Source organism: Manis javanica, chromosome 12 (assembly GCF_040802235.1).
Source record: "Manis javanica isolate MJ-LG chromosome 12, MJ_LKY, whole genome shotgun sequence".
In the NCBI taxonomy this organism is placed as follows: Eukaryota; Metazoa; Chordata; class Mammalia; order Pholidota; family Manidae; genus Manis; species Manis javanica.
The window spans coordinates 65,052,057-65,079,846 of NC_133167.1; the positions used below are offsets into that span (position 1 = coordinate 65,052,057).

The 27,790-nt window shown below is 38.6% G+C and overlaps 1 protein-coding gene across 5 annotated transcripts in view; it reads left to right on the plus strand.

Moving 5' to 3' along the window:
• The first annotated feature begins 629 nt into the window (after nt 1-629).
• Nucleotides 630-27,790, plus strand: part of FASTKD1 (FAST kinase domains 1) — a 64,958-nt gene continuing 37,797 nt past the window's right edge. For 3 of the 5 annotated variants that reach the window (XM_036995027.2, XM_073218727.1, XM_073218726.1), the window contains exons 1-3: nt 630-749; nt 3,274-3,787; nt 5,269-5,337. In XM_036995027.2, coding sequence (XP_036850922.1) covers nt 3,453-3,787; nt 5,269-5,337 — 404 coding nt within the window. In that variant the 5' untranslated portion in view covers nt 630-749; nt 3,274-3,452. Of the gene's footprint in view, nt 750-1,183; nt 1,264-3,273; nt 3,788-5,268; nt 5,338-27,790 lie in introns of those variants that run through there. The other 2 variants (XM_073218725.1, XM_073218728.1) reach the window with 2 other exon arrangements.

A 27,790-nucleotide genomic window follows, 5' to 3' on the forward strand; every position in this document is an offset into this window, starting at 1 on the left:
TTAATGATTGTACATTGAGCATTGACCCCCCTATACTGAATTTTATTGTTGTTAACAACCATTTGATCAATAAATATGAGAGATGCCCTCTCAAAAAAAAAAAGGAAAAAAAAAAAGATGCTTCTTCATGGTGTAAATTCTTCAGCTAATATAATTTTATGGGTGTAGATTTAAATGATTACCTTAATATTGTTCTCATGTTATTTCTATGTAAATATGTATCTTATGAATGCATGGAATTGTACACTGTAAATGGGTGAATTCTATGGTGTGTAAATTATTTATCAATGAGGTTGTTTAAAAAGAAAAGTGCGGGCTAAGGACTGGCCCCTGCTCGCTGTGATAAAAGTGCAGAAATTGGGAGTAAGACTTAAGATACTTTTATAGCCATTTGACAGTTATTTCATATACGTTGAATATTGTAAAAAAAAACTCCACACGTGTCTTTTCCATGTTTACTTTTTAAATATTCATTTTTATTGCATATTATAAAAATATCAGTCTTCCACAGAATGGAAGAAAACCTCACATAGTTGACCTAAAGGAACTAGAAGAGTTTAAAAACCTGCCCGCCCCCGCCTCTCTCCCGGTGAGGGACTACAATACCCAGAATTCCGTTAGACGCATATGCTGTGTTAAGCTTTCGCCATTTCCGCGACATCCCAGGGGCGCGCAGTGCGTGCTTTTCTGCGTGCTCGCAGGGTCCTGTCGTCTTTTTCCTGTATTGGGACTGACGCCCGCGACGAAAGGTGATGTATCTCGAAGAAAAGCTAAAAGCTCTGGGATATGAGGGAAGGATGGGTGATGCCGTCGGGGCACTTGTTAGGGCCCAGGAATAGTCTTGACATCCGAGCTATCATAACCATCCTATCCCGAGATCCACCGGAAAAGTAGCAGGGCGTTGAGGGGTGACTTTGACCCCAAATCAGGGTCGGGTAGCTGGTAGCAGGTTTTCTTTTTACAAACGGCACGTGTTCAGCCGGGTGTTCAGGGTTCGACTGAGAAACTAAGGTACTCCTTCCGAGTATTGCGTTTTTGTCAAGCGCGGCGGACGTGGGCAGCACTGAGCCCACTCCTAGCCGTGGACCCTGAGACCCAGTCATTCGTCTAGTGTACCGGCGCGGAGCATGTCCGTCAGTGGCAGAGGCCGTCGCTGTTTAAACTCCACTGTATCTGTTCACAGCTGGTTCCTGTCTCATTTATAGTACTGATGCCGGAGTTCTTGTTCACGAAGCCGAAGAATGGGCTTCACAAACATTCAAGGTAGGAGAGCAAGGTACAGGCTTTTATTTAGAGATAAAGTGAAAGGACAGAGCTCCCGGCTCACATCAGGAGGGGTCAAGAGAGTCTGGGGTGGTGCGTTGTCTAGGGGTTTTATAGGCAGTTGAGGATTTTTGAAAATGTGAAAGCTTAGGGGTGTGGACTGGTTAGGTAGTACGTGAATATTTAGAATTAACTTAACAAGAGCAACTTTCACCTCTGATTTCTCCCTGAAATACCAGCATCTTGGTCTGGGGGCATATGAAACAAGGCCACCTGCCCAGCTCCCAAGGAGGGCTGAGGTATTGTTTGCTAAAGAGTAAGTTAAGAATTTCTAACATCTTAACTTCTTGGGTATTAAAATGCAATTTTATCTTTAAGGTGGAATCCCACTTGCCTTTTACTGTGTTGTTTATGGCTGGGCCTGCATACTAAATAAGTTTGCCCAAGTTTGCAAAATCACTTCATCAGATTTGAAGGAGGAAGGACAGCACATAGGCCTGGGCCTTTTAGCATGTTAAAGTGAATCTTACACATGATTATTAATGATTAGCATAATAAAAACATGTGCTGCTCTTCTTTATCTGGGGTATATTAACTGATCTCACTGAAGAATGACTCTAGAGCTGAATGTTTCACAGAGTTTTAGTAGGGGGTTTCCATACATGGAGTTACATTGCTCTGACTGCAAATATCCTGCCTTGCCTTTTCTGGAGGCCCTCAACCTACTCTGACTACACCCATGGTCCCTGTGTCAGTACCAAGGCTCCACCTTTCGTTAAGCGACTTTCCAGGGTCAGTCAGCTGAGACAGAGCAGGGGATTTAACACCTTGGTATTATCCATTTTTTATAATCGAATTATCGTTGATACACAATCTTATGTTGGTTCCCAGCGTACAACACAGTGGCACCTTGGTATTCTAACCACTGAGCTGCTTTCCTTTAAATTGTGGGTACTCAGGAGAATCTTAACGATACCTTTAAATTTGTGCAGGGCTTTTTGTGTATGTGTGTGACCCCGGTCGGCTTGGATGAGGATGCAATACCCATTGCCACAAAAGCTACTATTCTCTCATCATTTTTTCTCTTTAATGGACAGCATGGCATAGCCTTAGAGAAGAGTCTGAGGCAATCATTAGGTGTTGGTTTGTTATAGTAAGGCTTGTTCGATTTGAGAGTCAAAAGAACTGGTTGGTTATCCTAGCTTCATTAGTACTAGAATAGTTTTTTTAACCTTCTGAACCTAGCTTTTCTTATCTGTAAAATGCAAGTGAATTATCTGCTTCGCAGGTTGAGAGAATTTATTGGGATAATGTATTTTAAGATTCTTTTCTAAAAAGGTGCAGAAGTGTTAGATATGATTTTAGTCCTAGCTTTTCTAATCATTGTTTCTCACACAGAAGTATAAACATATATAATGTTTTTAAAACAATTCTTTCTCATACTTATCTTTGGTTCTTATGTTGCTTCACCATATCTTGATACATTGTTTGATTTCTTCATATTACCTGATTAGAGCTTTACTCATCTCATTGGTTAAACACTAAGGTAGTGATTAAATTGTTTGTTCTTTTAGAGTATGAAGAGAAAGGGACAAGAAATTATCCTGAAAGCAAATATGCCAGAGACTATAATTCAGAAAAATAATTTTTTCAACAATTATAGCTCTTAATTAATGGCTACTCTTTGTAGAAACTTTGAAGATTATATATTTTCTTATTGCAAGCAATTTTACTCTTTTATTGGAAAGACAGTACTCAGTTTGGGATTTCTTTTTCCTTTCTGCTTTTATGGTCAAATCTGAAAACTAGCAAACATTCTTTTTAAGTGGAGTGCAGAAAGGAGCCCCTTTTCCTGGGGCATTAAGTTTTGGAGCAGATCCTACCATCTGGGTCATATTAAGAATAAAGTCTCTAGTTAATGCATAAAAACTTGTTATTTAAATTTGTATTTTGTAATTAATTTGATATTAACAATATAAGCAAAGTCATGTTAAACCAATCCTTTCACAGAAGCTGCATATTGGAATGAGATTTGGAGTCATCATAATGGAAGCAAAATACATGAAGGAAAAACAGTTATTTTTTTACCAGCATATTTCACCTGACTACTAGTTGCAAATGGTTTTACCAAAGAAAATTTGTGATGTAAATGAAAAAATACATTTTTTCTAGACTCATTGTTTACAAACATGCTTCGCCTAAGAGCTATTTGTCCATTTTCCTGGAGAGTGTTTAAATTTCGACCTTTCAGTTGCGAACCATTAATTAGCCAGATGAATAAGTGTACAGATGAAGAGCAAGTCTTTGATCTTATTGAAAAAAACAAAGCCATACTTTCAGAGAAGCAAGTGGAATATGCATTTAATATACTTTGGCAGTTTCGAAAGAGGAAAACCAACTTGTTAAAATATGTTGAATGTATCAGAGACCATCCCCAGTTTCTTACTCTTCACAATTTAACAACAAGTAAAATGAAATTCATGAATGATGGTACCCTAGTGAATGTGTTGTACATCACACAACGGTAAGCAATGTACTTTTAGATTTTGTAGAAATGATTGTATTTTTATATTTTAATTATCTAAAAATCTCTTTAAAATAAAAACCGTGGGTTGTGGGATTTTTTTGTAAATAGTTTCCCTGATCATTTACTATTTTTAAGATCTTTAGAATATATTCTCTGTGTCAATCATTTCACAATGTATATGTATATAAAAAGTAGGGCATTGTACAACCTAAATATATATAATTTTTATTTGTTAATCATTTCTCAATTTTGCTGGGAAAGAATTTGAATAGACATTTTACATTGTTTGCAAGGGAATTCAGCCTACAGAAGAACTGGATTCCCTAAGTAAAGGATTCAGCAAGTACATAGAGAAGCACACAAAAATTACAATTGTCTGTTTATTTGTCCCATTGGTGGAAAAGCAGCAGTTTTCTCACATGATTGTGCAACCTTAGGGAGCTATTTAAGATAGATGTCAGCATTGTACAAAGCAGAGATACAGTTGCTTTTGTAGGCAGTCAGCATATACAGGAAAGGGGCATAAGGCTTTACTTATTTTGGGGATTGGTGTCAGACTGAAAAAAGAGTGACTTACCTTTTTTGTGGTCTTTTTCAGATTGCATAGTTTTTTCTCTGAGGTACCTAAAAAGAGTATGCAATGATAATGGACAAGATACCAATTTTGCTTTATCAGTGGTCATGTTAGTTTAGAAAATGCTGACTCAGATAAAACTTAGGTCTTTATTGCAGGACTCTTCAGAGATGTTAATGTGTATTGTGAATCTCTAAGTGAGGGCAGTTTCCAAACTTACTTAACTACAAAACATTGTTTTGAACACCTCAAAAGACTAATAATATCTGTCAGGCACAGATGAAAAAATGCTGCTTGGTGATGATTTGCCTAAACACTGCATTTCTGTATTTTTCTCCTAAGTCATATTTTAGTAATGAAGGGATTTCAAGAGTAAAATATAATTTTGTGTGTAAGTTTTTAAAATGGCGAGTAGTTTGATTTTACTTCATGACTTAACCTGAAAGTCTTTGACTTTTAGGAGACAAAATATTATAGCCTTAACATTGTGTAGAAATTGCTTAAAAAGATTTTTAAACATAAAATATATAGTATATGTAGCTTAAATAATTATGTAAAATAGCCATTGTTAGTGAAGGTATGTTAGAAGAGGAACTCTTATTTGCTGCTGGTGGTACAGTATGTATTAAGAACTATAAAAATGCTTTGGACCCATTTTCATTGTTCAGTAGAGGGCATTATAATGAATAAAAGGATGGGAGGCATGGGATAAAGTGTAAATATTTATTAGATTGTGTGAAGAAATCAGAATGATGAAATGGCAATGGACCAGAAATAAGGTTGACTGTATAAGAGTATATTAACTTGAGGTTTACTTTTGTACTGTAATTCTCACTGTATGTGTGTTTTTAATAATTTTGAAATGTTTATGTATGGATAATTATTTTCTCTTAATTTTATTGAGGTTTGCTATTGAGGCTTGTGACCCACTAGTTGAAGCACTAGTTGCAGAAGCATGGAGAAGACTGGAAAGGCAAGTACTTTGTGTTCCTCATCTAAAATCAGGGTTATCCTTTTCAGGGTTAGTACAGTGAAATCTTGTAGTGAAAGAATGGGAAGGCCCTGAGCTTGCTTCTCATAGGCACACCAGATCAACAGCTCCATATAGAATAATTCTCTCTGAAAAGATCTGACGACTAGCTGAACAGGTTCTCCACAACAAGTGATGAAAAGCCCACATCTAGGTGGGTAGGAGAGGCAGAAACACTATCTTGCCAAGAACCCCACATGTGCTGCATCAGTCCATAGGAGGGATTTCACAAATACAGAGTGTATCCTGGAGGGGTGGGGTGTTTGCATCCATATCAGGCACCCCAACCCATGGGACCCACACCAGAGAGACAAGAGACAGAGATGTCTAGCTTGAAAACCAATGGACTTAATGTCCAATGGACCCAAAGGACTGTAAGGAACAGACTCTGCTCTTAAAGCACAAAAGCAGCAGGTTGAAAAGCACCTAGATTATATGTGAAGGAGATTCATTGACTAAGCTGAAAGCACCTGTTGGAAGGACAGGGGACCTTGGAACAGGGGATGGTGGTGCTGATGGTACCATTTTTACTCTCTACCTTGCTAGTATTGCTTGCCCTGCTAAACCTGGTGATGACTCACCCTGGTCCAACCCTGCCCCCACAAATCTGGCAGGCTGGCTTTTCCAGGATGGTGCTTCCCCATGGCCCTACCCTACCAAAACTAGCAGGTGGGCTTGCCTCAGCCCAGACCTCCCCTGCAGCCCTGCCAAAGGTGGTGGGTGCATGCAATCCACACGTGAGATACCTCTTGGAATGCCTGGCTTTGGTGACCAGGGGGGCTTGCACTTCTGGGCCATGGGACTGAAACAATCAGAGACAGTTCTTGGCAAGCTACTACCCCCAGGGCACTGCATAGACAGCCAGCTGAAACATCCCTGGTCCTCCTTTGACCAGTCTTTCAAAAGTGGGTAGCTGTTTTGCAAGATACACAGAAAGAAACAGAAAGTCAGGCAAAATGAGGAAACAGAAGAATATGTTCTAAACAAAAGAACAAGGTAAAACTCCAGTGAAACCCTAATGAAACAGAGATAGGTAATTTACCTGAAAAAGAATTGAAAGTAATAATCGTAACAGATCTCAGGAGAAAAATGGATGAACACGGAGAGAACTTCAACCAAGAGATAGAAAATACAAGAAAGTACCAAACAGAAGTCACGGAGCTGAAGAGTACAATAGCTAAACAGAAAAATACATTGGAGACATTCAAGCACAGTGAATGAAGCAGAAGAAAGGATCTCAGTGACCTGAAAGACAGGAGTGGAGCTCCCTGAAACAGAGTAGCAGAAAGAAAACAAAAATTTTAAGTGAAGATAGCTTACAGGATCTATGAGACAACATCAAGCAGAAAAACATTTGTATAATAGGGGTCCCAGAAGGAGGAGAGAGAGAAAATGATAGAAAACTTATTTGAAGAATTAATGGCTGAAAAACTTTCCTAACTTGGGGAAGGAAATCCAGGCCCAGAAAGCCCAGAGAGTTCCATATAAGATGAACCTAAAGAGATCCACACCAAGACACATTATAATTAAATGTCAGAAGTTAAAGAGATAATATTAAAATAGCAAGTGAAAAACAACTTGTTATGTATAAGGGAAACCACCCAAAAGACTATCAGCATATTTTTCAGCAGAAACTTTGCAGACCAGAAGGAAGTAGCAAGATATATTCAAAGTGCTGGAAGCAAAAAACTCTAAAAATACTCTACCTGGCAAGGTTATCATCAGAATGGAAGGAGAAAGAAAAAGTTTTCCAGAGAAGCAAAAACTAAAGGGGTTCACCACTACTAAACTAGTCTTACAAAAGATGTTGAAGAGACTTAAGCTGAAAATAAAGGCCACTAATTAGAAGAAAACATGAAAGTAAAAAATCTCACTGGTAAAAGTAAATGTATAGTAAAGGTAATGGACTAAGCATAAAACTAGCATGAAGGTTAAAATACAAAAGTAGTAAAAATAATTATAACTACAATAACTAAGGGATACACAAAATAAAAGGATGTAAAATGTGACATCTAAAACAAAGTATGGGAAGGAGTAAAAATGTAGTTTTAGAATATGTTCATTTAATTTAAAATAGATTGGTATACACATAGGCTGATATATATAATCCTTATGGTAACCACAAAACAAAAACCTATAGTAGACAACATAAAAGGTAATGAGAATGGACATAATGCTAAAGAAAGGCATTAAGCCACAAGAGAAGAAGAAAAGAACAGAGAGAGACTACGAAACAGCTAGAAAACAATGAACAAAATGGCATTAAGTGCATACAATCTATAATTACCCTAAGTGTAAATGAACTACATTCTCCAGTCAAAAGATGTAGAGTGGATGAATGGATAAAAAAGAAGACCCATCTATATGCCAATACAAGAGACTCAACTTCGTATGTAAGAAAACAGCTGGAATTGAAGGGATAGACAAAAAATGTTTCATACAAATGGAGACCAAAACAAAGCTAGAGTAGGTATAGACTTCAAAACAGACTAATAAAATACAAAGTGGGCTTTATATAATGGTAAAGGGATCAATCCATCAAGAATATATGATTGTAAATATTTAGGCACTCAACATAGGAGCCCCAGAATATATCAGCAAATATTAACAGACCTAAAGGGAGAGATTGATAGCAATATACTAATGATAGGGGACTTTAATACACCATATACATAAATAGCTAGATTATCCAAACAGAAATCAATAAGGAAACATTGACCTTAAATGACACATTAGGCCAGCTGAACTTAATACATAGATACAGAACATACCACTCAAAGCAGCAGAATATACATTCTTTTCATGTGTACATTTCTCCTCTCTGAGACAGATACATGTTAGGCCACAAAACAAGTGTCAGTGAAAATTAAGACAATTGAAATAATATCAAGAACACAATGGTGTGAAGCTAGAAATCAGTCACAAAAAGAAAACTGGAAAAAACTCAGATATGTGGAAATTTAACAACATGCTGCTGAACAACTGATGGGTCAATTAAGAAGTCAAAGGAGAAATAACATACCTTGAGACAACTCAAAATACAACTTTCTAAAATCTCTGGGATTTAGCAAAAGCATTTCTAAGAGGGAACTTCATAGTGATACAGGCCTACTTCAAGAGAAATGAAAAATCTTAATCTATACTGAATCAGAAAAAGAACAAATGAAACCCAAGGTTAGTAGAAGGAAGGAAATAATAAAGGTCAGAGTGGAAATAAATGAAATAGAGATTGAAAAGGCAATAGAAAAGACCAGTGAAACTAAAGTAAACCTTTAGCTAAACTCAGAAAGAGGGCTCAAATATCAGAAATGGAAGAAGGGAAGTTAAAACTGCCACAAAAGTAATACAAACGATCAGTAGTGACTACTATGAACAATTCTATGTCAACTAATGGATAACAAGGAAGAAATGAATGAAATCCTAGAAACATTCTTCTAAGACTGAATCATGAAGAATTAGAAAAATCTGATACTGATTACTAGCAGAGAGATTAATTCAATGATTAAAAAGCCTCCCAACAAAAATTCCAGATATGGCTACACCTGTGAATTTTACCAATATTTGAAGAAGAGTTAATACCTATCCTCAAATTATTCGATCCAAAAAATTGAAGAGGACGGAATGCTTCCAGACTCATTTTTTTTTGTATCATTAATTTACAATTACGTGAGGAACATTATGTTTACTAGACTCCCCCCTTCACCAAATCCCTGCCACATACCCCATTAGTCACTGTCCATCAGCGTAGTAAGATGCTGTAAAATCACTACTTGTCTTCTCTGTGTTGCAAAATCCTCCCTGTGCCCACCCCCCACATTACACATACTAATCGTAAGGCCCCTTTTCTTCCCCCACCCTGTCCTTCCCTTCCCACCCATCCTCCCCAGTCCCTTTCCCTTTGGCAACTGTTAGTCCATTCTTGGGTTCTGTGAGTCTGCTGCTGTTTTGTTCCTTCAGTTTTGCTTTGTTCTTATGCTCCACAGATGAGTGAAATCATTTGGTACTTGTCTTTCTCCGCCTGGCTATTTCACTGAGCATAATACCCTCTAGCTCCATCCATGTTGTTGCAAATGGTAGGATTTGTTTTCTTCTTATGGCAGAATAATATTCCATTGTATATATGTACCACATCTTCTTTATCCACTCATCTACTGATAGACACTTAGGTTGCTTCCATTTCTTGGCTATTGTAAATAGTGCTGCGATAAACATAGGGGTGCATCTGTCTTTTTCAAATTGGGTTCCTGCATTCTTAGGGTAAATTCCTAGAAGTGGGATTCCTGGGTCAAATGGTATTTCTATTTTGAGCTTTTTGAGGAACCTCCATACTGCTTTCCACAGTGGTTGAACTAATTTACATTCCCACCAGCAGTGTAGGAGGGTTCTCCTTTCTCTACATCCTCACCAACATTTGTTGTTTGTCCTTTGGATGGTGGCGATCCTTACTGGTGTGAGGTAATATCGCATTGGGGTTTGAATTTGCATTTCTCTGATAACTAGTGATGTGTAGTATCTTTTCATGTGTCTGTTGGCCATCTAAATTTCTTCTTTGGAGAACTGTCTGTTCAGCTCCTCAGCCCATTTTTTAATTGCCTTGTTCACTTTTTATTTGTCGACGTGCGTGAACTCTTTATATATTTTAGATGTCAACCCTTTATCGGATCTGTCATTTATGAATATATTCTTCCATACGGTAGGATACCTTTTCTGTTGAAGGTGTCCTTTGCTGTACAGAAGCTTTTCAGCTTGATACAGTCCCAGTTGTTCATTTTTGCATTTGTTTCCCTTCCCCGGAGAGATATGTTCATGAAGAAGTCGCTCATGTTTATCTCCAAGAGATTTTTGCCTATGTTTTTTTCTAAGAGTTTTATGGTTTCATGGCTTACCTTCAGGTCTTTGATCCATTTTGAATTTACTTTTGTGTATGGGGTTAGACAGTGATCCAGTTTCATTCCCTTAAATGTAGCTATCCAGTTTTGCCAACACCAGCCGTTGAAGAGGCTGTCATTTCTCCACTGCATGTCCATGGCTCCTTTATCATGTATTAATTGACCATATATGTTTGGATTAATGTCTGGAGACTCTATTTTGTTCCACTGGTCAGTGGCTCTGTTCTTGTGCCAGTACCAAATTGTCTTGATTACTGTGGCTTTGTAGTACAGCTTGAAGTTGGGGAGCGAGATCCCTCCTCTTTGTTGTTCCTTCTCAGGATTGCTTTGGCTGTTTGGGGTCGTTGGTAGTTCCATATGAATTTTAGAACTGTTTGTTCCAGGTCATTGAAGAATACTGTTGATAATTTGATAGGAATTGCATTGAATCTGCAGATTGCTTTGGACAGGATGGCCATTTTGACAATATTAATTCTTCCTAGCTAAGAGCATGGGATGAGTTTCCATTTGTTAGTGTCCTCTTTAATTTCTCTTAAGAATGTCTTGTATTTTTTGGGGTATAAGTCTTTCACTTCCTTGGTTAGGATTATTTCTAGGTATTTTATTCTTTTTGATGCAATTGTGAATGGAATTCTTTTCCTGGTTTCTCTTTCTATTAGTTCATTGTTAGTGTATAGGAAAGCCACAGATTTCTGTGTATTAATTTTGTATCCTACAACTTTGCTGAATTCCAATACTATTTCCAGTAGTTTTGGAGTGGAGTCTTTAGAGTTTTTTATGTACAATATCATGTCATCTGCAAATAGTGACAGTTTAATTTCTTCTTTACCAATCTGGATTCCTTGTATTTCTTTGTTTTGTCTAATTGCCGTGGCTAGGACCTCCAGTACTGTGTTGAATAACAGTGGGAATAGTGGGCATCCCTGTCTTGTTTCCGATCTTTGATACAAAGCTTTCAGCTTTTCACTGTTCAGTATGATGTTGGCTGTGGGTTTTTCATTTATGGCCTTTATTATGTTGAGGTACTTGCCCTCTGTACCCATTTTGCTGAGAGTTTTTATCATGAATGGATGTTGAATTTTGTCAAAAGCTTTTTCAGCATCTATGGAGATGACCATGTGATTTTTATACTTCTTTTTGTTTATGTGGTGGAAATGATGTTGATGGATTTTCGAATGTTGTACCATTGTTGCATCCCTGAGATGAATCCCACTTGATCATAGTGTATGATCCTCTCGAAGTATTTTTGAATTTGGTTTGCTAATATTTTGTTGAGTATTTTTTCATCTTTGTTCATCAGGGATATTGGTCTGTAATTTTCTTTTCTGGTGGGGTCTTTGCCTGGTTTTGGTATTAGGGTGATGCTGGCTTCATAGAATGAGTCTGGAAGTATTCCCTCTTCTTTTTTTGGAAAACTTTAAGAAGAATGGTATTATGTCTTCTCTGTATGTCTGATAAAACTCCACGGTAAATCCATCCGGCCTGGGAGTTTTGCTATTGGGTACTTTCTTGATTACCAGTTCAATTTCGTTCCTGGTAATTGGTCTGTTTAGATTTTCTATTTCTTCCTTGGTCAGTCTTAGAAGGTTGTATTTTTCTAGGAAGTTGTCCATTTCTTCTAAGTTTTCCAGCTTCTTAGCATGTAGTTTTTTGTAGTATTCTCTAATAATTCTTTGTATTTCTGTGGGGTCTGTCGTGATTTTTCCCTTCTCATTTCTGATTCTGTTGATGTGTGTAGATTCTCTTTTTCTTTTTATAAGTCTGGCTATGGGCTTATGTATTTTGTTTATTTTCTCAAAGAACCAGCTCTTGGTTTCATTGGTTTTTTCTATTGTTTTATTGTTGTCAATTTTGTTTATTTCTTCTCTGATCTTTATTATGTCTGTCTTCTGCTGACTTTAGGTGTCATTTATTCTTCTTTTTCCAATTTCAATAATTGTGTCTTTATACTATTCATTTGGGTTTGTTCTTCCTTCTTTAAATATGCCTGGATTGCTATATACTTTCCTCTAAAGACTGCTTTCGCTGTGTCCCACAGAAGTTGGGGCTTTGTGTTGTTGTTGTCATTTGTTTCCATATATTGCTGGATCTCCATTTTAATTTGGTCATTGATCCATTGGTTATTTAGGAGCATGTTGTTAAGCCTACATGTGTTTGTGAGCCTTTTTGCTTTCTTTGTACACTTTATTTCTAGTTTTGTACCTTTGTGTTCTGAGAAGTTGCTTGGTAGAATTTCAGTCTTTTTGAATTTACTGAGTCTCTTTTTGTGGCCTAGTATGTGGTCTATTCTGGAGAATGTTCCATGCGCACTTGAGAAGAATGTATATCCTTTTGCTTTTGGGTGTACAGTTCTGTAGATGTCTATTATGTCCATCTGTTCTAGTGTATTGTTCAGTGCCTCTGTGTCCTTACTTATTTTCTGTCTGGTGGATCTGTCCTTTGGAGTGAGTAGTGTGTTGAAGTCTCCTAGAATGAATGCATTGCATTCTATTTTCTCCTTTAATTCTGTTGGTATTTGTTTCACTTATGTTGGTGCTCCTGTGTTGGGTGCATATATATTCATAATAGTTATATCCTCTTGTTAGATTGACCCCTTTATCAGTATATAATGTCCTTCTTTATCTCTTGTGACTCTTTGTTTTGAAGTCTATTTTGTCTGATACTAGTACTGCAAACACCTTCTTTTTTTTCCTTGTTGTTTGCATGAAATATCTTTTTCCATCCCTTGACTTTTTGTCTGTGCATGTCCTTGGGTTCTAGGTGAGTCTCCTGTAAGCAGCATATAGATGGGTCTTGCTCTTTTATTCATTCTATTACTCTGTGTCTTTTGATTGGTGCATTCAGTGTGTTTACATTTAGTGTGATTATTAAAAGATATGTACCTATTGTCATTGCAGGCTTTAGATTTGCGATTACCAAAGGTTCACGGTTAGCCTCTTTAGTATCTTACTGTCTAACTTAACTCACTTATTGAGCTATTATAAACACTGTCTGATGATTATTCCTTTCCCTTCTTATTCCTCCTCCTCCATTCTTTATATATTAAGTGTGCTCTTTTGTATTTCCTTTGACTGCTTTTGTGGGTAGTTCATTTTATTTTTTGCCTTTAGTTCGTATTTGGTTGGTCTGCTTTCTTTGCTGTGATTTTATTTTCTCTGGTGACATCTATTTAGCCTTAGGAGTGCTTCCATCTAGCGCAGTCCCTCTAGAATACCCTGTAGAGGTGGTTTGTGTGAGGCAAATTCCCTCAACTTTTGCTTGTCTGGGAATTGTTTAAAGCCTCCTTCGTATTTAAATGATAATCGTGCTGGATACAGTATCCTTGGTTCAAGGCCCTTCTGTTTGATTGCGTTAAATATATCACGCCATTCTCTTCTGGACTGTAACGTTTCTGTTGAGAAGTCTGATGATAACCTGATGGGTTTCCCTTTGTAGGTGACCTTTTTTCTCTCTCTGGCTGCCTTTAATACTCTGTCCTTGTCTTTGATCTTTGCCATTTTAAATATGTGTCTTGGTATTGTCCTCCTTCGGTCCCTTCTGTTGGGAGTTCTGTGTGCTTCCGTGGTCTGAGCAACGATTTCCTCCCCCAGTTTGGGGAAGTTTTCAGCAGTTATTTCTTCAAAGACTTTCTATTCCTTTTTCTCTCTCTTCTTCTTCTGGTACCCCTTTAATGCAGATGTTCTTCCATTTCAATTGGTCACACAGTTCTCTTAATTTTCCTTCATTCCTGGAGATCCTTTTATCTCTCTCTGCTTTAGCTTCTCTGTATTCCTGTTCTCTGATTTCTATTCCATCAATGGCCTCTTGCATCTCGTCCATTCTACTTTTAAGTCCTTCCAGAGATTGTTTTATTTCTGTATTCTCCTTCCTTAGCTCTTGCATATTTCTCTGAAAGTCCATCAGCATGGTTATGGCTTTTATTTTAAATTCTTTTCAGGATGATTGGTTAAATGCATCTCCCCAGTTTCCCTCTCAGGGGAGGATGTCTGGGTTATTCTTGTCTGTATCAAATTCTTCTGCCTTTTCATGGCGATAGAGGTAGTCATGGGCAGTTGACCGTGTGTGCCAGCTGGGAGAACCACGTCCCTTTCCACTTGCTCATGGCCTTCCTTTCCTGGGAGAACGGTGACCCCTAGCCGCTTGTACTCGGCAGCTGCACACAGACAGGGTCTCTGATTCTTGCCCGGGCCGCTGTGGAGTAAGCTTCGTGCAGTTGCTGTGATCATGGCCACTTTCAGACTGCTGCTCTGGTATGGTTGGGCCACGCCGGAGGGGGAACAGGCGGGATGCTGTTTATCGCTGTGAGGAGCCTCAGAGCTACACTGCTGCCCAGGAAACTAGGGTGCCTGGTGTTCCCCGGGATTCCCAGCTGCCAGGTAGAGTGTGCCCAGACGCTCCCATCCAGCTGTGAGGCTCCAGTCCCTTTAAGACTTTCAAAAAGCACTTGCTTTTCTTTTGTCCCTGGGGCCCCAGCTGTGGGAACCTGCTTGCAGATTTTACTGTCTCATTTCCCTAGTATCCAGCACACCACGTACTGTATGTCTGTGCTCCCAGTGCAGATGACTAGGCCTGGGTATTTAGCGGTCCTGGGCTCCCTCTCCCTCCCTGCTCTGACTCCTCTCCTCCTGCTGGAGAGCTGGAGTAAGGATGTCGCTTGGGTCCTGCCAAGCCGCGACTTGTATCTTACCCTCTTCATGAAGCACTGGGTTCTTGCAGTTATAGATGTAGCCTTGCTGTTGTCCTCTATCTTCTGGTCTCTCTTTTAGGAATAGTTGTATTTGTTGTATTTTCAAAAATATATATGTTTTTGGGAGGAGATTTCTGCTGTCCTGCTCATGCTGCCATCTTTGCTCCTCCCCCTCGCTTCTAGACTCATTTTATGAGGACACTATTAGTCCAATAACAAAACCGGACAAAGGCACCATAAAAAAATTACAGGCCTATATCCCTGAAGAACACAGATGAAAAAATCCTTTACAAAATATTAGCAAACTGAACTCAATAATACATTAGAAAGATTATATCCCATAATCAAGTGGGATTTATTCAAGGGTTGCAAGGATAGCTCAACATCCACAAATCAATGACAGTTCAATCAGTGATACATCACAGTGACAGAATGAATAATAGAAATCATGATCACCATCTCAAAGATGCAGAAAAGTTAACAAAATTCAACATCTATTTATGATTGAAACCTCAACAAAGTGGGTATAGAAGGACTAAAACTTCAACAAGAAAATATTGGCCATATATGACAAACCCAGAGGTAATAACATCATACTCAGCAGTAAGAAACTGAAACCTTTTCCCTTAAGTTAGGAGAAAGACAGGGATGCCAAATCATACCACTTTTATTCAGTATAGTCCTAACCTGAACAATTTGGCAAAAAAAAAAAAAAGAAATGAAAGGCATCCAAATTGGAAAGAACAAAGTAAAGCTGTCACTAATTACATATGACATGGTTTTATATACAGAAAACTGTAAAGACCTCACTGACAAACTGTTAGAACTAATATGTGAATTTAGTAAAGTTACAGAATACAAAGTCTATACAACAAAAAGATTGTTTTTTTTTAACCTAACACCAATAATGAACTGTCAGAAGGATAAGTTAAGAAAAATAATCCCACATTTCTATAAAGAATTACAAAGAGCCAATAAGCATATAAAAAGATGCTCACCATGACTAACCATCAGGGAAATGCAAACCAAAACCATGAGATGTCATCTCACACCTGTCAGAATTGGCATTATGAAAAAAGAGAAATGAGAAGTGTTGGTAACGATGTGGAGAAAAGGGAACCCAAATGCACTATGGGTGGGAATAAGTTGGTACAGCCCTTGTGGAAAAGAGTATGGAGGTTTCTCAAAAAACTAAAAGTAGAACTGTATAATCCAGATGTTCCACTTCTGGGTATTATTCAAAGAAAATGAAAACACTTAATTTTTTTTATTTTTTATTTTTTTTAGAGAGGGCATCTCTCATATTTATTGATCAAATGGTTGTTAACAACAATAAAATTCTGTATAGGGGACTCAATGCACAGTCGTTAATCAACCCCAAGCCTATATCTCAACAGTCTCCAATCTTCTGAAGCATAATAAACAAGTTCTTACATGGTGAACAAGGTCTTACATAGTGAATAAGTTCTTACATGGTGAACAGTGCAAGGGCAGTCATATCACAGAAACTTTCGGTTTTGATCACGCGTCATGAACTATAAACAATCAAGTCAGGTATGATTCTTCGTTTGATTTTTATACTTGATTTATATGTGAATCCCACATTTCTCCCTTATTATTATTATTTTTTTTAATAAAATGCTGAATTGGTAAGTAGATGCAAGATAAAGGTAGAAAACATAATTTAGTGCTCTAAGAGGGCAAATGTAGATGATCAGGTCTGTGCCTATAGACTAAGTATTAATCCAAGATAGACAAGGGCAACAAAACATCCACGGATGCAGAAGATTTCTCTCAAAATGGGGGGGTGAGGTTCTAAGCCTCACCTCTGTTGGTACCCAATTTCTCACCTGATGGCCCCCCTGCAACTGTGCCTGTCTTAGGTTGTTCCTCCCTTGAGGAATCTTACCCGTCTCTGGCTAACCAGTCATCTTCCAAGGCCATACAGGGAAATGTAAAGTTGGTAAGTGAGAGAGAAGCCATATTGTTTGTAAAGGTTAGCTTTTTACTTCTTTGCAGATTTATGCCCTGTGGCTTCTATGCCCAGCATTTGTCTTGAGGTATCTTTACCACTTGGACGAATTGTGATACTCAGTAATTTTCGATATGAGGCACTAATTCTTCTAAAGGGTTGTAATTAGGAAGGAAGAAGAAAAGCTATAGAAGTAGCAGACAGAAGAAAACATGGGAAGATTGATTATTTCTTTGACATATCTTTTCGTAGAGTAACATAAGCATGTATAGGTTTTAAACTACTAATTAAATTGCACACATACATTAACATAATAGGAATACAGCTACATAACCAAAGCAGACCTAGAATTACCAGCCATATCCAGTGAAACCAAGAAAACCAGTTAGATACCCTAGATATTTGTGAAAACTTATCAATGATATGATGGATATTGTCTAACTGAATTTGAATAGTTTGAGAAAAATCAGACAAATTAAAACAACACATTCCTGCGAACTGTTCACATCCCGTGTATTCTTTTAACAGTTGATAGTCTATAGTCGCACGATTTTGGAGCACTACAGCTTGCACTTCTCCTAATTCTTGGTTGAGTTCCGACAGTATAGATTCAGTCAAATTTGTTGTTTTACTGTATGCACAGGCCAGCTTAGATATCTCTTTCTTCATTCCAATGGCAAGTCCAGGAACCAGAGGGATGACTGCAGCTACAACTGCAGCAGTGCCAGGATCTTTGTTGAACTTTTTTGATGATCATCTTCTGGAATGACTCTTCCAGAGGATGTTGATGTTGGAAGTTCTTCATATGGTATCTTAATTCGTTTTCTGTGTAGCCAAATTAGGCTTTGATCCTCTGTATAAACACAAACAAACCCTTTGCCCACACTTTGATATGACCTTTATACCATAGTGAAGAACCTATTGGAGATCACCACACAGGAACTACTTTTTTTTTTTATGAGAAAGGAATATTATCAGAAAAATGTACTTCCATAGCTGATCATCTGACACCCTTTAAAAGATCAAAATTAAGGATATGTAAAGCATGCATTAATTGTTGATTTGCAGTTAGTTTTATCCTATCAGGGAGTAGTCCCCCTTCCTCTTTTTTTTTTTGTTATCATTAATCTACAATTACAAGAAGAATATTACATTTACTAGGCTCTCCCCTATACCAGGTCCGCCCCTGTAAAACCCTTTACAGTCACTGTCCATCAGCATAGCAAAATGTTGTAGAATCACTACTTGTCTTCTCTATGTTGCACAGCCATCCCCTTTCTCCCACCCCACACATTATGCATATTAATAATAACACCCCCTTTCTCCCCCTCCCCCCTTATTCCTCCCTACCCACCCATCCTCCCCTGTCCCTTTCCCTTTGGTACCTGGTAGTCCATTCTTGGATTCTGTGATTCTGCTGCTGTTTTGTTCCTTCAGTTTTTCCTTTGTTCTTATACTCCACAGATGAGTGAAATCATTTGGTATTTCTCTTTCTCCGCTTGGCTTATTTCACTGAGCACAATACCCTCTAGCTCCATCCATGTTGTTGCAAATGGTAGGATTTGTTTTCTTCTTATGACTGAATAATATTCCATTGTGTATATGTACCACATATTCTTTATCCATTCATCTACTGATGGACACTTAGGTTGCTTCCATTTCTTGGCTATTGTAAATCGTGCTGCGATAAACATAGGGGTGCATCTGTCTTTTTCAAACTGGAGTGCTGCATCCTTAGGGTAAATTCCTAGAAGTGGAATTCCTGGGTCAAATGGTAAGTCTATTTTGAGCATTTTGAGGAACGTCCATACTGCTTTCCACAATGGTTGAACTAATTTACATTCCCACCAGCAGTGTAGGAGGGTTCCCCCTTCTCCACATCCTTGCCAACATTTGTTGTTGTTTGTCTTTTGGATGGTAGCCATCCTTACTGGTGTGACGCGATATCTCATTGTGGTTTTAATTTGCATTTCTATGATAATTAGCGATATGGAGCATCTTTTCATGTGTCTGTTGGCCATCTGAATTTCTGTTTTGGAGAACTGTTCAGTTCCTCTGCCCATTTTTTAATTGGATTATTTTTTGTTTGTTTGTTGAGGTGGGTGAGCTCTTTATATATTTTGGATGTCAAGCCTTTATCAGATCTGTCATTTACAAATATATTCTCCCATACTGTAAGGTTCCTTTTTGTTCTATTGATGGTGTCTTTTGCTGTACAGAAGCTTTTCAGCTTAATATAGTCCCAGTTGTTCATTTTTGCTTTTGTTTTCCTTGCCCAGGGAGTGGAAGTGGTCACTCATGTTTATGTCTAAGAGGTTTTTGCCTATGTTTTTTTCCAAGAGTTTAATGGTTTCATGACTTACATTCAGGTCTTTGATCCATTTCAAATTTACTTTTATGTATGGGGTTACACAGTGGTCCACTTTCATTCTCTTACATGTAGCTGTCCAGTTTTGCCAGCACCATCTGTTGAATAGACTGTCATTTCCCCAGTGTATGTCCATCGCTCCTTTATCAAATATTAATTGACCATATATGTTTGTGTTAATGTCTGGAATCTCTAATCTGTTCCACTGGTCTGTGGCTCTGTTCTTGTGCCAGTACTAAATTGTCTTGATTACTATGGTTTTGCAGTAGAGCTTGAAGATGGGGGTGAGTTCCCCCTCACTTAATTGTTCCCTCTCAGGATTGCTTTGGCTATTCGGGGTCTTTGTTGTTTCCATATGAATTTTTGAACTATTTATTCCAGTTCTTTGAAGAATGTTCCTGGTAATTTCATAGGGATTGCATCAAATCTGTATATTGCTTTGGGCAGGATGGCCATTTTGATTATATTAATTCTTCCTAGCCAAGAACATGGGATGAGTTTCCATTTGTTAGTGTCCCCTTTAATTTCTCTTAAGAGTGTCTTGTAGTTTTCAGGGTAAAGGTCATTCACTTCTTTGGTTAGGTTTATTCCTAGGTATTTTATTCTTTTTGATGCAATGGTGAATGGAATTGTTTTCCTGATTTCTGTTTCTATTGATTCGTTGTTAGTGTATAGGAAAGCTACAGATTTCTGTGTGATAATTTTGTATCCTGCAACTTTGCTGTATTCCGATATCAGTTCTAGTAGTTTTGGAGTGGAGTCTTTAGGGTTTTTTATGTACAGTATCATATCATCTGCAAATAGTGACAGTTTAACTTCTTCTTTACCAATCTGGATTCCTTGTATTTCTTTGTTTTGTCTGATTGCTGTGGCTAGGACCTCCAGTACTATGTTAAATAACAGTGGGGAGAGTGGGCATCCCTGTCTGGTTCCCGATCTCAGAGGAAATGCTTTCAGCTTCTCGCTGTTCAGTATAATGCTGGCTGTGGGTTTATCATATATGGCCTTTATTATGTTGAGGTACTTGCCCTCTATTCCAATTTTACTGAGAGTTTTTATCATGAATGGATGTTGAATTTTGTCAAATGCTTTTTCAGCATCTATGGAGATGATCATGTGGTTTTTATCCTTTTTGTTGATTTGGTATATGATGTTGATGGATTTTCGAATGTTGTACCATCCTTGCATCCCTGGGATGAATCCCACTTGGTCATGGTGTATGATCCTTTTGATATATTTTTGAATTCGGTTTGCTAATATTTTATTGAGTATTTTTGCATCTACATTCATCAGGGATATTGGTCTGTAATTTTCTTTTTTGTTGGGGTCTTTGCCTGGTTTTGGTATTAGGGTGATGTTGGCTTCATAGAATGAGTTTGGGAATATTCCCTCCTCTTCTATTTTTGGAACACTTTAAGGAGAATGGGTATTATGTCTTCTCTGTGTGTCTGATAAAATTCCAATATAAATTTGTCTGGCCCGGGGGTTTTGTTCTTGGGTAGTTTTTTGATTACCGTTTCAATTTCTTTGCTCGTAATTGGTTTGTTTAACTTTTGTGTTTCTTTCTTGGTCAGTCTTGGGAGGTTGTATTTTTCTAGGAAGTTGTCCATTTCTTCTAGGTTTTCCAGCTTGTTGGCATATAGGTTTTCATAGTAGTCTTTAATAATTCTTTGTATTTCTGTGGAGTCTGTCGTGATTTTTCCATTCTCATTTCTGATTCTGTTCATGTGTGTTGATTCTCTTTTTCTCTTAATAAGTTTGGCTAGAGGCTTATCTATTTTGTTTATTTTCTCAAAGAACCAGCTCTTGGTTTCATTGATTTTTTTCTATTGTGTTATTCTTCTCAATTTTTTAAATTTCTTCTCTGATCTTTATTATTTCCCTCCTTCTACTGACTTTAGGCCTCATTTGTTCTTCTTTTTCCAGTTTTAATAATTGTGATCTTAGACTATTCATTTGGGATTGTTCTTCCTTCTTCAAGTGTGCCTGGATTGCTATATACTTTCCTCTTAAGACTGCTTTCGCTGCGTCCCACAGAAGTTGGGGCTTTGTGTTGTTGTTGTCATTTGTTTCCATATATTCCTTGATCTCTATTTTGATTTGTTCATTGATCCATTGATTATTTAGGAGCATGTTGTTAAGTCTCCATGTGTTTGTGAGTTTTTTTGTTTTCTTTGTAGAATTTATTTCTAGTTTTATACCTTTGTGGTCTGAAAAGTTGGTTGGTAGAATTTCAGTCTTTTGGAATTCAGTGAGGCTCTTTTTGTGAGCTAGTATGTGGTCTCTTCTTGAGAATGTTCCATGTGCACTTGAGAAGAATGTGTATCCTGTTTCTTTTGGATGCAGAGTTCTATAGATGTCTATTAGGTCCATCTGTTCTAGTGTGTTGTTCAATGCCTTCATGTCCTTACTTATTTTCTGCCCGGTGGATCTATCCTTTGGGGTTGGTGGTGTGTTGAAGTCTCCTAAAATGAATGCATTGCAGTCTATTTCCCTCTTTATTTCTGTTAGTATTTGCTTCACATATGCTGGTGCTCCTGTATTGGGTGCATATATATTTAGAATGGTTATACCCTCTTGTTGGACTGAGCCCTTTATCATTATGTAGTATCCTTCTTTATCTCTTGTTACTTTCTTTGTTTTGAAGTCTATTTTGTCTGATATTAGTACTGCAACCCCTGCTTTCTTCTCACTGTTGTTTGCCTGAAATATGTTTTTCCATCCCTTGACTTTTAGGCTATGCTTATCTTTGGGTTTAAGGTGAGTTTCTTGTAAGCAGCATATAGATGGGTCTTGCTTTTTTATCCATTCTATTACTCTATGTCTTTTGATTGGTGCATTAAGTCCATTTACATTTAGGGTGACTATTGAGAGATATGTACTTATTGCCATTGCAGGCTTTAGATTCGTGGTTACGAAAGGTTCAAGGTTAGCTTCTTTAGTATCTCACTGCCTAACTTAGCTCGCTTATTGAGCTGTTATATACACTGTCTGGAGATTCTTTTCTTCTCTCCCTTCTTATTTCTCCTCCTCCATTCTTCATATGTTGTGTGTTTTGTTCTGTGCTCTTTTTAGGGGTGCTCCCATCTCGAGCAGTCCCTGTAGGATGCCCTGTAGAGGTGGTTTGTGGGAAGCAAATTCCCTCAGCTTTTGCTTGTCTGGGAATTGTTTAATCCTGCCATCATATTTAAATGATAGTCGTGCTGGATACAGTATCCTTGGTTCAAGGCCCTTCTGTTTCATTGCATTAAGTATATCATGCCATTCTCTTCTGGCCTGTAGGGTTTCTGTCGAGAAGTCTGATGTTATCCTGATGGGTTTTCCTTTATAGGTGACCTTTTTCTCTCTAGCTTCCTTTAAAACTCTCTCTTTGTCCTTGATCTTTGCCATTTTAATTAGTATATGTCTTGGTGTTGTCCTCCTTGGATCCTTTCTTTTGGGGGTTTTGTGTATTTCCGTTGTCTGTTCGATTATTTCCTCCCCCATTTTGGGGAAGTTTTCAGCAATTATTTCTTCCAAGATACTTTCCACCCTTTTCCTCTCTCTTCTTCTTCTGCTACCCCTATAATACAAATATTATTCCTTTTGGGTTGGTCACACAGTTCTCTTAATATTGTTTCATTCCTGGAGATCTTTTTTTCTCTCTCTATGTCAGCTTGTATGCGTTCCTGTTCTCTGGTTTCTATTCCATCAATGGCCTCTTGCATCTTATCCATTCTGCTTATAAATCCTTCCAGAGTTTGTTTCACTTCTGTAATCTCCTTCCTGGCATCTGTGATCTCCCTCTGGACTTCATCCCATTTCTCTTACATATTTCTCTGCATCTCTGTCAGCATGTTTATGATTTTTGTTTTGAATTCTTTGTCAGGAAGACTAGTTAGGTCTGTCTCCTTCTCTGGTGTCTCTGTGATCTTGGTTTGCCTGTAATTTTGTCTTTTCATGGTGATAGAAATAGTTTGCAGAGCTGCGATGTGTGACGGCTGGAAGAACTTCCCTTCTTGTTGGTTTGTGGCCTTCCTCTCCTTGGAGAAAAGCGACCTCTAGTGGCTTGTGCTGGGTAGCTGTGTGCGCACAGGACTTCTGCGTCCTGCCCAGCTGCTATGGAGATTATCTCTTCTCTGTTGCTGTGGGCGTTGGCCTGGCTCCGGCTGCTGCTCAAAAATGGTGGAGTCGCGTTGGAAGGGGAGCGGCTGGGAGGCTATTTATCCCCATAAGGGGCCTCCATGCTCCCTTCTGCGCAGGGGATTAGAGTGCCCAGAGATCCCCGAATTTCCTGCCTCTGGACTACGTGTCTCCCGTGCCCCTTTAAGACTTCCAAAAAGCACCCACCAAAACAAAATGACAACAACAACAACAAAAAAATGGCCGCTCGTTTTTCTTTATTCTCCGGCACCAGCCTCAGACACCCGCTCACCAGTCTTGCTGCCCTGTTTCCCTAGTATTGGGGTCCCTGTCCCTTTAAGTCTTCCAAAAAGCACTCACCATAACAACAACAACAACAACAACAACAACAACAACAAAATGGCCGCTAGCTTTTCTTTTGTTCTCTGGTGCCCTCCTCTGATACCCGCCTGCCGGTCTTGCTGCCCTGTTTCCCTAGTATTGGGGTCCCTGTCCCTTTAAGACTTCCAAAATGCACTCACCAAAACAACACAACAGCAAAAAATAAAAATGGCCGCTCACTTTTCTTTTGTACTCCGGCGCCGGCCTCTTGTACCTGCTCACTGGTCTTGCTGTCCTGTTTCCCTAGTATCCAGGACCCCATGCATGCACTGTGTCTGCACTCTGCTTCTGATGGCTGGGGCTGGGTTTTAGCAGTCCTGGGCTCCCTCTCCCTCTCCGCTCCGACTCCTCCCCTCCCGCCGGGAGCTTAGGGGAGGGGTACTCGGCTCCCGCCAGGCCGGTGCTTGTATCTTACCCCCTTTGCGAGGCGCTGGGTTCTCGCAGGTGTGGATGTGGTCTGGGTGTTGTCCTGTGTCCTCTGGTCTTTATTCTAGGAAGAGTTGTCTTTGTTATATTTTCATAGATATGTGTGGTTTTCAGAGGAGATTTCCACTGCTCTACTCATGCTGCCATCTGGGCTCCATCCCCCCTTGTACTTCAATTTTTTATAATATTGTTACAAAAATTAAATCACTCTTTTGTGTTCCATATGTAGAATTTCTGAGAATGTCATAAAGTTAGCATTAATTTCTTATTTTTATAGTCTCTGTGGCTAATGATGTTACAATAGCTACTAATCGATTTTGCAAAAAGATTTATGAATTCATATAAATATAATTTGTAATCAGTCGAATAGGATAGATTATTATGGATAAGCAGTAAATAATGGATCATATAGCAAGGATAGTTAGCATATATTTGAAAATAAAATTTTAAATTAAGAATTTTTATTGTTGGAAATTTTAAATATTCACAGAAATAGACTAGTATAATACACTCCCATGTCTCCATGATCCAGATTCAACAGTTACCAACCTAGAACAGTCTCCTTTATCTAGATTATCTCCCATTCCCTCCCTCCCCCACAGTGAAGTTCGATGTGTTTTATTGTATCATCTGTAAATACCTCAGTATGTATTTCTGAGCCTGCTCTCTTTTAAAAAAATACAAATGAATCAATTCACAGTGGTGGTGTGAATGGTGAGACAGAGAACTCCTCCCAAAATATAGTTAATACAACTAATCCTAAAAGGAAAAGGAAAGAAGTCTTCACCAAACTGCATACACCTGGAGAACTGAGCAGACCTCAGAAACAGGGTAACGTACCAAAGCCTTGATCCAGTGAGACCCAAGCCCTTCTCCCACCTCTGCTAGGCTACCCTAGGACTACTGAACACCGAGTCCTGGAGATCTGCTTTGGAACACAAACCTACATTGCATGGTGCTTTGGAGATTAGTGGTGTAGGAAAGCTAAGACAGTGGAATACTTGAGAGACTGAGATTCCAGCTGTTTGTGGAGGACAGGGTTCCACATCTGGCTGCTCTGGGCCAATGGAAAGGCAGGCAATCTGAGATGATTTCTAGCAGGGAGAGGGCTGCCGAAGGGGTGGGGATTGCGCAGGAGAAGGTATAGGTGGACAAGGTTGTCTGGGTGCACTCTGCCCAGCAGGTTGGGAACTTTGAGGATCTTCAGGTGCTCCATCATCCTGGCCGCCTACTCAGTTCTGAGGACCCCCACTGTGATATGCACCTGATGCACATTCCTCCTGGCCTGCTGGTACCAGCTTGCAAACTGGCAGTCACTGCATTTGCCATAGGCCAGTCAGAGGGAGGCCTTGCCTATGACAGCTACAGACGCAAAGCACAGAGGCTTATACCTGTGTGCTCGTACCACTGGATCTGACACTGCACACAGGCACTGCAACCAGGAAGCAGGAAACAGCTGTTTCCTTCCCCTAGGCACCAGTGCCACTCCCCTGCAAGCCCCAACCTCACTCCAGGGACTGAGCAAATCCAGAGACTAGCACTTCAGGGCACTAGAGGGCGCCACATCGAAATGTGAAATGTCACAGGAATGTACTTAGACAGAAATCTCACAAACCACAGAAAAAGGTCCAAATGAAACTGAACTCACTGATCTTCCTGATAGAGAGTTTAAAATAAAAATTGTAAACGTGCTTATGGATGTACAGAAAAATATTCAAGAATTCAGGAGCGAATTTAGGACAGAGATTCCATCATTAAGAAATTCCATAACTGAAATACAATATACAATGGAAGGATTTAAAGCAGTTTAGATGTAGTAGAAGAGACGATAAATGGAATAGAAATTAGAGAAGAGGAATACAAAGAAGCTGAGGCACAGAGAGAAAAAAGGATCTCTAAGAATGTAAGAATATTGAGAGAACTGTGTAACCAAATGGAACAATGTTCACATTATAGGGGTACCAGAAGAGGAAGAGAGATAAGGGGATATAAAGTGTCATTGAGGAGGTAATTGCTGAAAACATCCCCAATCTGGGAAAGGAGATGGTCTCTCAGGCTATGGAAGTGCACATATCTCCCACCACAAGGGACCCAAGGAAGACAACACCAAGACATATAATAATTAAAATGGCAAAGTTCAAGGATAAGGACAGACTTTTAAAAGCAGCTAGAGAGAGAAAAATGATAACATACTAAGGAAAACCTATCAGGCTATCATATTTCTCAACAGAAAAATTACAGGTCATAAGGGATTGGCATGATGTATTTAATGCAATGAAAACAAAGGCCTTGAACCAAGAAAACTCTTACCTGGTAAGGTTATCATTTAAATTTGAAGGAGGGATTAAACAATTTTCAGATAATAGCTGAGATAATTTACCTCTCACAGACCACCTCTACAGTGCATTTTGGAAGGACTGCTATAGATGGAAGTATTCCTTAGGCTAAATGGCTATCACCAGAGGAAATAAAGCCACAGCAGAATAGAACAATTAATTACTAAGCAAAATCAAATCAGCTATCCCCAAGTCAGTCAAGGGATAGACAAAGAGTACAGAGTAGGATACCTAATATATAAAGAATGGAGGAGGAAGAAAAAGGAAGAAAAAAAAAAACTATTTAGGTTGTGTTGGTAAAGCATACTAAGTGAGTTAAATTAGACTGTTAGATAGTATGGGAATTACTCTTGAACCTTTGGTAACCATGAATCTAAAGCCTGCAATGGCAATAAGTACATATCAATAATCACCCTAAATGTAAATGGTCTGAATGCACCAATCAAAAGACATAGAGTCACTGAATGGATAAAAAAACATGAGCCATCTATATGCTGCCTACAAGAGACTCACTTTAAACCCAAAGACATACACAGACTAAAAGTGAAGGGATGGAAAAAGGTATTTCATGCAATTAATAAGGAGAAAAAAAGCAGGAGTTGCATTACTTGTATCAGACAAAATAGACTTCAAAACAAAGAAAATAACAAGGAACAAAGAAGGACGTTACATAATGATAAAAGGGTCAGTCCAACAAGAGGATATAACTATTATAAAAATCTATGCACCCAACACAGGATCACCTACATATGTGATACAAATACTAACAAAATTAAAGGGGAAATAGAATGCAATGCATTCATTTTAGGAGACTTCAATACACCACTCACTCCAAAGGCCAGATCTATCAGACAGAAAATAAGTAAAGCAACAGAGGCACTGAACAACATATTAGAAAAGATGGATGTAACGGACATGTACAGAACACGTCATCCAGAAGCAGCAGGATACACATTTTCTCAAGTGCACATGGGACATTTTCAAGAACAGATCATATACTAGGCCACAAAAAGAGCCTGAGTAAACTCAAAATGTTTGAAATTGTATCAACCAGCTTCTCAGATCACAAAGGTATGAAACTAGAAATCAATTACACAAAGAAAATGAAAAAGCCCACAAACACATGGAGGTTTAATAACATCCTCCTAAATAATCAGTGGATCACTGACCAACTAAAAAGAGAGATCAAGCAATATATGGAGACAAATGACAAAA